General features: G+C 33.4%; 1 protein-coding gene across 1 annotated transcript; it reads right to left on the bottom strand.

The window, feature by feature from the left end:
• Positions 1-1790: 1790 nt before the first annotated feature.
• LOC101250617 (5-methyltetrahydropteroyltriglutamate--homocysteine methyltransferase) lies at positions 1791-7958 on the bottom strand. Its single transcript, XM_004228421.5, has 12 exons — positions 7737-7958; positions 5548-5901; positions 5362-5449; positions 5082-5209; positions 4593-4984; positions 4210-4373; positions 3829-3909; positions 3575-3741; positions 3386-3491; positions 3051-3301; positions 2768-2969; positions 1791-2346 (listed from the first exon to the last, which is right to left on the bottom strand). The coding sequence occupies exons 1-12, from the start codon at positions 7886-7888 to the stop codon at positions 1978-1980; spliced, it is 2454 nt and encodes an 817-aa protein (XP_004228469.1). The 5' UTR covers positions 7889-7958; the 3' UTR covers positions 1791-1977.
• Positions 7959-11199: the final 3241 nt, after the last annotated feature.

Genomic DNA, 11199 nt, shown 5'->3' with positions numbered 1-11199 from the left:
TGGAAACCCAACTATTCCAGATTCGCGCCGTGTAGGACTGCATTGGGGGTACCTGCATTGGAAGCCAACTATTCCAGATTCGTGTTGTGTAGGGCTCCATTTGGGGTACCTTCATTGGAACTCAACTAATCCAGATTTGCGCTGTGTAGGGCTCCATTTGGGTACCGCATCAGAACCCAACTATTCCAGATTCATGTCGTATAGGGCTCCATTTGGGGTACCTACATTGGAACTTAACTATTCCGAATTCGCGGTGTGAAGCGTTTTATTCCAAGGACTTTTTCATACTCAGGTTCGAACCCGTGATCCCTGGTTAAGGCTGTTGCACTGGTGGTCCATGTTTTAGTACTATTACAAAGGATGAACAAAAAAGTACTGTTGCAAAGCTGATATTGTGAATGTACTATTTGCATTCACTTTCAACATGTGTTAATTTCTATCTGAACTACTGATCTCATTGTAATATTAATTTTGTAAAATATTTTATTTTTTTATAACATTAAAGTAATCAAACGATGTGAAATTGCTCATGAAATATAAATAATTTCATGAATCAGATTAGGACAAGTCATTTGCCACGTAGCGCGTACTTCGCCACGCTGTAATTTTCACGGTGTTAAAAAAATTAGGAAAACTTTCACATATAGCTACTTAAAAATAATTAATTACCCTCCATAGCTATAGTTTGATAATTACAATTTGTAGCTACATGCTATTTGGAGGAGAGAGGCGAGCGAGACTGGGAGAGAGAGGAGAGAGGAGGAAAAGAGTGGAGAAAGGTGACCTGTATATATATATTGGTTAGATAATTGTATATTATACATATGTTATTGTATATATGGCAAGAGAGATTGAGAGAGGGAGGAGAGAGGCGAGTGAGACTGGGAGAGAGAGGAGAGAGGTGAGCGAGATCGAGAGAGGCGAGCGAGAGAGGGCAGAGAGTGATAGAGAGGTGAATTGTATATGTATATAATTGTATATAACTGTATATTATACATATACATTTGTAAAGATGGCAAGCGAGATTGGTAAAAGGAGGTGAGAGGCGAGCGAGATTGTGAGAGAAAAGAGAGAGGCGAGCGAGATTGAGAGAGGGAGGAGAGAGGTGAATTGTATATTTATAAAGGCTAAAAAATTGTATATTATACATATTTATTTGTATATCCTGACGAATTATACATATACAAACATAACTAGTTATACAAACTCAAAGTCAACCCACGTAATTAATATATAATATTAGTCGCAAGTCGTAATTATAGCAAACTATAGCTATGATGAGTAATTAAATAGTATAAATTTACTTATCCGCGTAATTTTCCCAAAAAATTATTATTGTTAGTTTAAAGAAAATACAATTAAATGAAAAAGAAAAAAAATTACAATAAATCCATATAGAGTTTAACAAAATAAAAAAAAATGGAAGTAAAGGACTCATATAAGTATATAGTTTGATAAGATTATTGTTTAGTTATTCATTCAATCACTTTAGTTTTTTATAATCGTAATGTTTGAACCACCTTGACTATTAAGTAACTCTATCCACTTAGGGTAGGACAAGTCGGTATCTCCTACCATTTTTGCCTATCTTGAAATTTAAACATGTGACCTCATTGTTGTCTACCCAAATTATTGACCATTAGGTCACATCCCTAGATACAAAAGTATATATTTATATATAATCTAAATACGATGAGAGATAGAGTGGTGGGGAATACGGGCTACAAGGTGACGATCAGAATGAAGATGAGGTGTGTCGAACGGTGGGAGGGCACCATCAAAACCGAATGTCACTTGTGAAATTTATTTTTCTTACTTCTATTAGGGTAAATACAAGAAGCAATGATGAAAAAAGGAGCTAAATAGCAAACCTCAGATAATTTGGCTAGTAACTCAGAAACCTACATATTATTTCTCTGCAACAAACAGCCATGGCAATTTCAAACGTCACGTTGTATCAACTATGGTAAGTCAAGCTCACTTCGTGCTGGCCAACTGGTTGCGGAGAAGCTTAGCAGCTGCTACCATGTTGCTGAGTGCAGGCTTAACTTCAGTATACTTGCGCGTTTTGAGGCCACAGTCGGGGTTAACCCAGAGGATGTTGGTATCAAGGACTGCAAGCATCTTGCTGATTCTGTCAGCTATTTCTTCTGTTGATGGAATCCTTTGTGAATGGATGTCGTATACTCCGGGGCCAATGCCAGCACCATACTTCACTCCCTCGCGGAACACAGAAAGAAGTTTCTCGTCAGACCTGGAGTTCTCGATGGTGATAACGTCAGCATCCATGTCGATAATTGAATGGATGATGTCGTTGAAGTTTGAATAGCACATGTGAGTGTGAATCTGTCAAAACAAAAAGAAAAATGCCACATTTAGTATAACCAAGAAATCCTTCATGGCCAGCTCGCCCCTCTACCCCTTTCCGCTTAAATCCAGACTTGTGCCCACGGCAGGGTTTGAACTAGTGAAGTATGCGTAACCCATACCACTGAGCCAATGCCCCCGGGGGCAAAGAAAAAAACTTTCCCCGATAACACAAAATGCCTCTCAATTCTACCTAGCTTTTAGTTTTACCGGATAGCTATTAGTTTTACCGGACACCAATTCCACACATCAGAAGTTGCTTATGAATCTTCCGATCCCATCGTTGCAATATTGTTGGACATTGGACATGTTGGTAAACATTAGGGGGGAAATTTTGAAGAAGTAGATAAGCACAATAGGCTTCAGACACATAATTATATTCATTTAGTAAGTTACAGACCTGGGTAGTGTCTTGAACACCACAGTTGGTAATCCTGAATGAATGTACAGCCCAGTTCAAGTAGAAAGCTTCCTCGGATTTTCTAAGAGGTAAACCCTCTCTTAAAGCAGCTTCATCAATCTGAATGACATTAATGCCAGCCTTCTCGAGATCTTCAACCTCATCCTTAATAGCCAAAGCTATTTGGTAGCAAGTCTCAAATCTAAAAGCAACAAGAAATCCGTTTACATGTGTGCAAGATTAAGAAAGATATGATACTGTGTTGAAGCTTAATATTTCGAACCTTGGCTGGTCATCTCTAACAAAAGACCAATTTAAAATGGTAACAGGTCCTGTAAGCATTCCCTTCATTGGACGCTTGCTCATGCTCTGTGCTCGTGAAGACCAGAAGACAGTCATTGGTTTTGGGCGACTGACATCACCGTAGATTATTGGTGGCTTAACACAGCGAGATCCATAAGATTGAACCCATCCATTGGCTGTAAAAGCAAAACCAGATAATTGCTCCCCAAAATACTCGACCATATCGTTTCTCTGCATTTTGATGATGAAATGTTAGGGTTCTCAGCTTCTTCGGCATAACCTTACAGACAATTAAACATGACTGATGTATCTCACCTCTGGCTCTCCGTGCACAAGAACATCAATGTCTAGATCCTCCTGGAGTTTGACTACTTTGCTGATTTCCTCCGTAATATATTTGACATAATCTTCCTCCGAGATCCTTCAATAGTCGGATGGAAAAATTAATATGCAGGCATAAACCACAATATACTAACAGAATAACTGCAGAAGTAGATAGTTAACTTGTTAGCCTTGTACTCTCGTCGAACTTTTCTAAGCTCCAATGTCTGAGGGAAAGAACCGATGGTAGTGGTTGGAAGAGATGGAAGACTCAGCTTCTTCTGTTGAGCTTCCAACCTCGCACTTACAGTTGTCGCTCTGCGATGATCAGAGCCCTTCAACGCAGCAGCCTGAACATGAAAGGCGGATTATAAGTTGATAACACACAAGAGCTAAAACTATAATAAGATGGATATAAAACACCCAAGTATACTTACAGCCTTCTGCACAGCCCCGTTGGTCACTCTGGGAGAGGATTTTCTGGACGTACGAGCTGCAGCATTAGCAGAGAAGAATGCCTACCGACAGAAACAGCAGCAGCTAAGGGCAATATCAACCGAGTTTTGGATAATGATATGAAACTCAGTTGCTGGTAAAGAGATCTATCAAGGTACACACATTTATAATGTACAAAGATCCATTTAACATCATAAACACTAAAATTTAAGTGCTCAGCAATACAGCATGGCTAAACTTCATCGAATATGACCAGTATTACGATTGAAAGATTCATTACTGTTTAAATATCACATGTTCTAGATTTATATTTGCCTGATTCATTTTCCACGTAGATGATTAACAAAAATATGTCAAGGTACCTCGTCTTTTTGTCCAGCCAACGCCTTTGCCAACGCGTTAACTTCAACCAATTTTTGTGCAGCAAATGCAAGCCATGACTTAATTTCTTCATCCAACTTAGTTTCATTCACTAAATCAACTGCAGTGTGGAGAAGCGAGCAAGAGGTGGAGACCACAAGCTTGTCTGAAGAAAACAAATGCCCAATAGTGTCAAGAATGCAGACGAACGGTGCCTACTCAGCACAGGGTAAAGAATGCAGCATATTTTTCTATGCCGTTAAATTTACTAATGAAAAGCTAGAATAGAAAAAAAATTATTATTAAATTTTAGGCTTCTTGAGGAATATGATGTGTACTCAGATTTTGCTATTCAGTGTAATAAAGTGTAGTCACAGCCAATCACCTTTTCCGACCACGTTCTCAAGAGCTTGCAAGGTACTGAGAGAAGCAGCAAGATCATTAGCCCAAATATTCCTCCCATCAACTACTCCAGCAAATAGATACTTTTCTGAAGGAAAACCACTCTTGATCAAATCAAGATTCTTTGATCCACGAACTAGATCAAACCCCAGTGCAGTAACACATTTTAAAGAAGTCACTGTTTTGAAAGCTTCAGCAGGAACATCAGCAAAATATGTCTCAATGAGGACATTTAATCCGGAAAGCGGTGACTCTAATTCTGAGTAGGCATGAGAAAATGCTTGCAATTGATGAGAATCAAGATCCTTAACAAGAGTAGGCTCATCAAACTGAATCCAACTAGCACCAGCTGCCTTCAGTTCAGCAATGACTTCCCTGAACGAGCAGAAAGATATTAGCCAGTTCCGATAAGTGAACGTTTTAGATAGTATACAGGACTGAACTACAGAATTGAGAATTGGTCTGCTCTTACTTGTAAACTGGAAGAATCTTTTCAATCAGTGATAGAAGAGGAAACGACTTTTCAACACCTTTTGCTGCTTTTGATAACAAGAGGAAGGAAACTGGACCTACGAGGACAGGGACTGTGTCAATGCCGAGCTACAAAATCAAAGCGTTGATCAATATCAGAACACCAACGAATTCTAAAAGATTCAGTTAATACAGTTGACATGTGACTTCTACCATTTAAATTTGATATACTTCTGCAATAAGAAGGAAAAAAATTATTTTAGTATGAGCCATAAACTTACAGATTTAGCTTCCTTATATTCACTAACTGCCTTGTGAGACGCATAGGAAAACTTAACATCTGGACCTAATTCAGGAACAATATAGTGGCTGCATCCAAGAACAAGAATCCCATATAAACAGTAAGATTCAACAGATCTCAAAGCTCACTACACTGTTGAACATTTGAATGAAATGTCATCACTTACTAGTTGGTGTCAAACCATTTTGTCATTTCCATGGCAGGTACAGAGGCGTTTCCCCTAGCCATTGGGAAGTAGACATCAAAACCAATCTCACCACCATTCCAACCGTATCTTGGTGGAACTGCACCTAGCATAGCAGTTGTGTCCAAAACTTGGTCATAATACGAGAAGGTGTTGCTTGGAATATATTTAATGCCAGCATCAGCCATCTGCTTCCAAATAGATAACCTAAGATCAGCTGCCACTTTCTCCAAATCCTCAGAATTGCTCTTCCCATCCCAAAATGATTCCAACGCAAACTTAAGCTCTCTCTTGGGCCCCATACGAGGATATCCAACAACATGAGACGCCATCGTTCTGTTTTAACAGTCACAACATAAAGTACCACAAATTAAATTCGGACATTTCAACAGCCTGTAAAGTTTATACATCCATCTGTATTTTCATCATGCAAGGGATTGCATATCAACTCGAACGATAAAACTCAGCCTACTCGTGCCATGTTAAAACTATATGTAATGCTTCATAAAAAAAGATATTTTGAACCATTAAAAAAAACACTTTTTGCATATCAACTCGAACGATAAAACTCAGCCTACTCGTGCCATGTTAAAACTATATGCAATGCTTCATAAAAAGAAAAAAGATATTGAACCGTTAAAAAAGACACTTTTTGTTCATTCATCAAAGCACCAAAACAAACACAATAATAAATTGATACTAATAAGCAAAAAAACTTAAAGAACCAAGAACTCGACAAAAACAAAAACACATGATTAATTGATAGTACTAATAAGCAAATAACTTCTAGACACGCACAATCCAAAATCCAAACTTTGAACTACTGAAACACAAATCACTTCAAATAAAATTACAGTCACACCGATTATTACAAGTATTAACTAATATTCAGCAAAAAGCCTAAACACCCACAATCCAAAATCCAAACTTTGAACTACTGCAACACAAATCACTTCAAGTAAATTACATTCACACTGATTATAACGAATAATAATTAATATTAAGCAAAAAGCTTAAAGACCCACAATCCAAAATCCAAATTTTCAACTACTGAAACACAAATCACTTCAAAAAAATTACAGTCACACTGATTGTTATGAGTATTAACTAATATTAAGCAAAAAGCTTAAACACCCACAATCCAAAATCCAAACTTTAAACTACTGAAACACAAATCACATCAAATAAAATTACATTCACACTGACTATTATGAGTATTAACTAATATTAAGCAAAAAGTTTAAACACCCACAATCCAAAATCCAAAATCCCAACTTTGAATATTGAAACACAAATCACTTCAAATAAACTACAGTCACACTGATTATTAACTAATATTAATGAAACACCCACAATCCAAAATTCAAACTTTGAACTACTGAAACACAAATCACTTCAAATAAGATTACAGTCACACTGATTATTAACTAATATTAAGCAAAAAGCTTAAACACCCACAATCCAAAATCCCAACTTTGAACTATTGAAACACAAATCACTTCAAATAAATTACACTCACACTGATTATTATGAGTATTAACTAATATTTAGCAAAAAGCTTAAACACCCACAATCCAAAATCCAAAATCCAAACTTTGAATATTGAAACACAAATCACTTCAAATAAATTACAGTAACACTGATTATTACAAGTATTAACTAATATTAAGCAAAAACTTAAAACACCCACAATCCAAAATCCCAACTTTGAACTACTGAAACACAAATCACTTCAAATAAATTACAGTCACACTGATTATTAACTAATATTAAGCAAAAAGCTCAAACACCCACAATCCAAAATCCAAACTTTGAACTATTGAAACACAAATCACTTCAAATAAAATTATATTCACACTGATTATTATAAGTATTAACTAATATTAAGCAAAAAACTTAAAACACCCACAATCCAAAATCCAAACTTTGAACTACTGAAACACAAAGCACTTCAAATAAACTACAGTCACACTGATTATTAACTAATATTAAGCAAAAACTTTAAACACCCACAATCCAAAATTTGAACTACTGAAACACAACACACCTCAAATACTAATATTAAGCAAAAACATGAAACACCCACAATCCAAAATCCAAACTTTAATATACTAAAACACAACAAACTTCAAACTGATAAAACAAAATCAAAAAACGACCAGAAAACAAACCTGAATCGAAAATTTAAACGCAAGAATTGGGTGCCACGAGGCGGTGAGAAAACAGAAACTGATGAACCAAATGATAAAAAAGTCGATGAAGAAGGTGTAGGCAAAACTAGTCTCATATATATTGAACTCAATTTCTTAGCAACAGTTAACATGTCCACTTTTCAAGATTTTGCTTCATATATATATTTTGTAACCTATTACTGATACTGTTTCTTGAAATTCTACTTATTTTCCTTTTTGGTCCTTTTGGTTTTTGTTTTTCAGCATTTAGGCACCAAATATTTAATAATAATATTTAGGACCTAAATGTTTTTCATTTAGCGGTTTTATATCTGATCCTTCGGTATATTTTTTTTCTTATAAAGTTTGATTATATAGTTATTTCTATGGACTATTTATAGCGATAGAAAATCTCAAATAAAATAACTAGAGTTTAAAACAAATTGGGAATCAAAACCAAACAAAATTGGAATTGTTATACGCACGAAACAGTTATATATTATTTATTATATTGAATTTAATCCTTTCTTGTCTGTTTATTTTCTCTTATAATTTTTATCTTTAATATGTTATAATTTTGAATTTTTTATTTTTCACACAAAATTAAATTTACAATTATTTAATATAATTTATAAAATTCATGCTAAAAATGATAAATATAAAGTAAATAATAATTTAAAATATGTATTTTTTATCTCAGCTAGATATATTCAACTCTAAAAATATGTATCATATAACGATTTATATTGACTATATCCACACAATTCAAATCTTAATTTTTTAAGTATAATTTTTTATTCAAAATTTTGTTTATAATAGTAATATTATTTTAAAAATAATATATTATATAATTTTATATGTATATAGAACACATTTGTCAAGAAATTTATTTATTCTTATAATAAGAAAAATGTATATAATATTATAAATCCTCTCCTCTTAATGACTCAAACTACATTATCAATAAAGAAAATTCTTAATTTTGTGCATAAAAAATAGTGTTTACGCGATCACATAGATTGCTTTTGGTGAGGCCCCTAAAAGACTTCTTCAAATATTAATACATGTCAAAATATACTAAAACTTAGTAAAATATTACAAATAATCATATAAAATATTTGCACATATTTTAATATTCACATAAACTCAAAAAATTATTCAGTATGTATCGGCTTGACTTGGAGTTCATACCTTTGACTGATATCCATCACTATCACAACAAAAAAAGTATATTTTGAAAAAGAAAAATTATCTGATTAAATATGCATTCACAGCATATATATATATCAATTCTATCTAACAACTTATTGATAATTGCGATAAAACATATATTCAAATTTATTAAAATTTTGATTTCATCATTGATTTATGCCTATATAGATAATATGTATCTGTGGTACCAAAAAAAGTAATTATCAACTAAATTAGTGAGATTTGTATTGTTTGTCCTATATTTAATTAGGAAAACTTTTAAAAATAGCAAACATTAGGCACTCTATAGCTATAGTTTGTTTAGTTATGAATAATAGCAAAATGTTAGGGGAGGAGGTCAGTGGCGTGGCCAAAAATTTCATTAAGGGTGTCCAAACTTTTAATAGTATTTTTTTAAAATTAAAACAATAATTTAAACTACCAAAACAAATAATCAAGTTAAGCAATATTTGATTAAAGGTCTAAGTCATTCTCAGCCCCTTAATGTTGTCCGCATAATTCACTTAAACACCTTATCTAAGGTTTGTTTCAATTGAACACCTTTATTAGTTAAAATATATTCCTATAAAACATTTTCTGACAATCAATTAAAAATAGAGAGTGAGTGACATACACTCGCGGATGATGTGGTACAATAACCAATAAAAAAAAAGACATATGGCATTGACCCTTTAATAACAATTAAAAAAATAAATTAAAATAAATAAATAAAATAAAACTAATTTTTTAGCCAAAAAAATAAATAAAATAGAAATATGAAAAGAACCTTTCTTCTTTGTTTCTTTTTGCATAGCAGTAACCTTACCACATCACCTCCATACCCGTTACACACTTCAATAGTAATGGTAACTCCACTTTTCCTCTCACAATTCACACAAGGATTTTGTTTCCCACTAATACACCTGCCCCGTCTCTTTTATTCTAAAATAACTTCAGATTCGTCTTAGCGTTGTCGGAAAAAATGTTGTTTCACCAAAATTATTTTTGACACAATTTGATTATTATTATTATTTTATGAAATGCTCTTCTAAAACTCCAAGATAATGCTTATGATATTGAGAATGGCGGAACAATGCTAGAAAGAAAGTATATGGGGAAGGGGTGAGGCGGAGGATGGTGGCTTAGGAATTTGGCCGGTAAGAATTCAGTCTCTCTTAAAAAAAAAAATTGGAACCAAAACAAAGCGGAACCAAAACAAAGTGTCAAAGATCTTCTAAATACTGAAGAAGACAGAGTGCTCTGAAGAAGAAGATTGTTGAAGGATAATGGGTGTTTTTTTTTTATTATTATTAAGAGATCCTTATTGAACTAAATTATTAATTTTAGTTATTTAATAATATATCTAAGTTTCAAGAAATGACAAAATCAACTTAAAAAAAATTAAAAATAATAATATTGGGATCTATTCACGCGCTTTAGGACAGTGAATTACACTTATCTTGCCACATAAGCATTTTGTGTTTAATGGGTATATGTTTGAACAATTTAAGTGTTCAATTGAAACATGTCCTAGTTGAGGTGTCTAAGTGAATTATGCGGACAACTTCAAGGGGCTACCTATGACTTAGGCCTTGATTAAATATAAGAAACAAGTGTATAATTCAAACTAACATAAAGAAAATAAAATACTATTAAAAACATAATTCAAAAATATTTTTACAATTGTACTCGATGAGATTTCATATCCTGAAATGTTTTTATAATAGACTCATTAGAAATAGTACGAAATACTTTTTTTTCTACATAAGGCACTATACAACCATCTAAAAACTCATCATCCATTCGGTTTCGCAAGTCATTTTTAATATACTTCATTGCCGAGAAAACTCTTTTTTTTTTTTAAAGAAAATCTTATCGTACAAGGAAAAAGTATTAATATTAAGAAAATAATTCAATTTTAATTGAAAAAAATTCACAAGGAAAAAGTACTAAATTTTAGGAAATCTTATTCCATAGTGAAAAGATATTAAAATTTAAGAAAATAATTCAATTTTAATTGGAAAAAATTAATTAGTGTTTGAGGGGATTCGACCTTGGGTCTCTAAGGGTTCATCACACAAACAACCAACATGCTACTAAATGTTTATGCTAAACTACGCATGTGGGGAATTGAACTCGGGCAAAGTGTAGGGGTGCAACAACTATTACCAACTCCGTTACGTCTCACTTAGTCATTTTAAGGGATCCAACTTTTATATATATCAATATTAAATCAAAATTGTACGTGTATATATAACCTTTTTTTTCGACG

This window comes from Solanum lycopersicum, chromosome 1 (assembly GCF_036512215.1).
Source record: "Solanum lycopersicum chromosome 1, SLM_r2.1".
NCBI classification, from domain to species: domain Eukaryota; kingdom Viridiplantae; phylum Streptophyta; class Magnoliopsida; order Solanales; family Solanaceae; genus Solanum; species Solanum lycopersicum.
This window is presented reverse-complemented; position numbering and strand designations above follow the sequence as displayed.

Excerpts from the sequence above, each read along its gene's own strand:
- LOC101250617 (XM_004228421.5), bottom strand. The coding sequence starts at position 7,888 with ATGTTAACTGTTGCTAAGAAATTGAGTTCAATATATATGAGACTAGTT. Across the intron at positions 5,902-7,736 it reads CGTTTAAATTTTCGATTCAG|AACGATGGCGTCTCATGTTG; the intron begins GTTTGTTTTCTG and ends CTGTTAAAACAG. Across the intron at positions 3,302-3,385 it reads TTGTGCACGGAGAGCCAGAG|AGAAACGATATGGTCGAGTA; the intron begins GTGAGATACATC and ends ATCAAAATGCAG.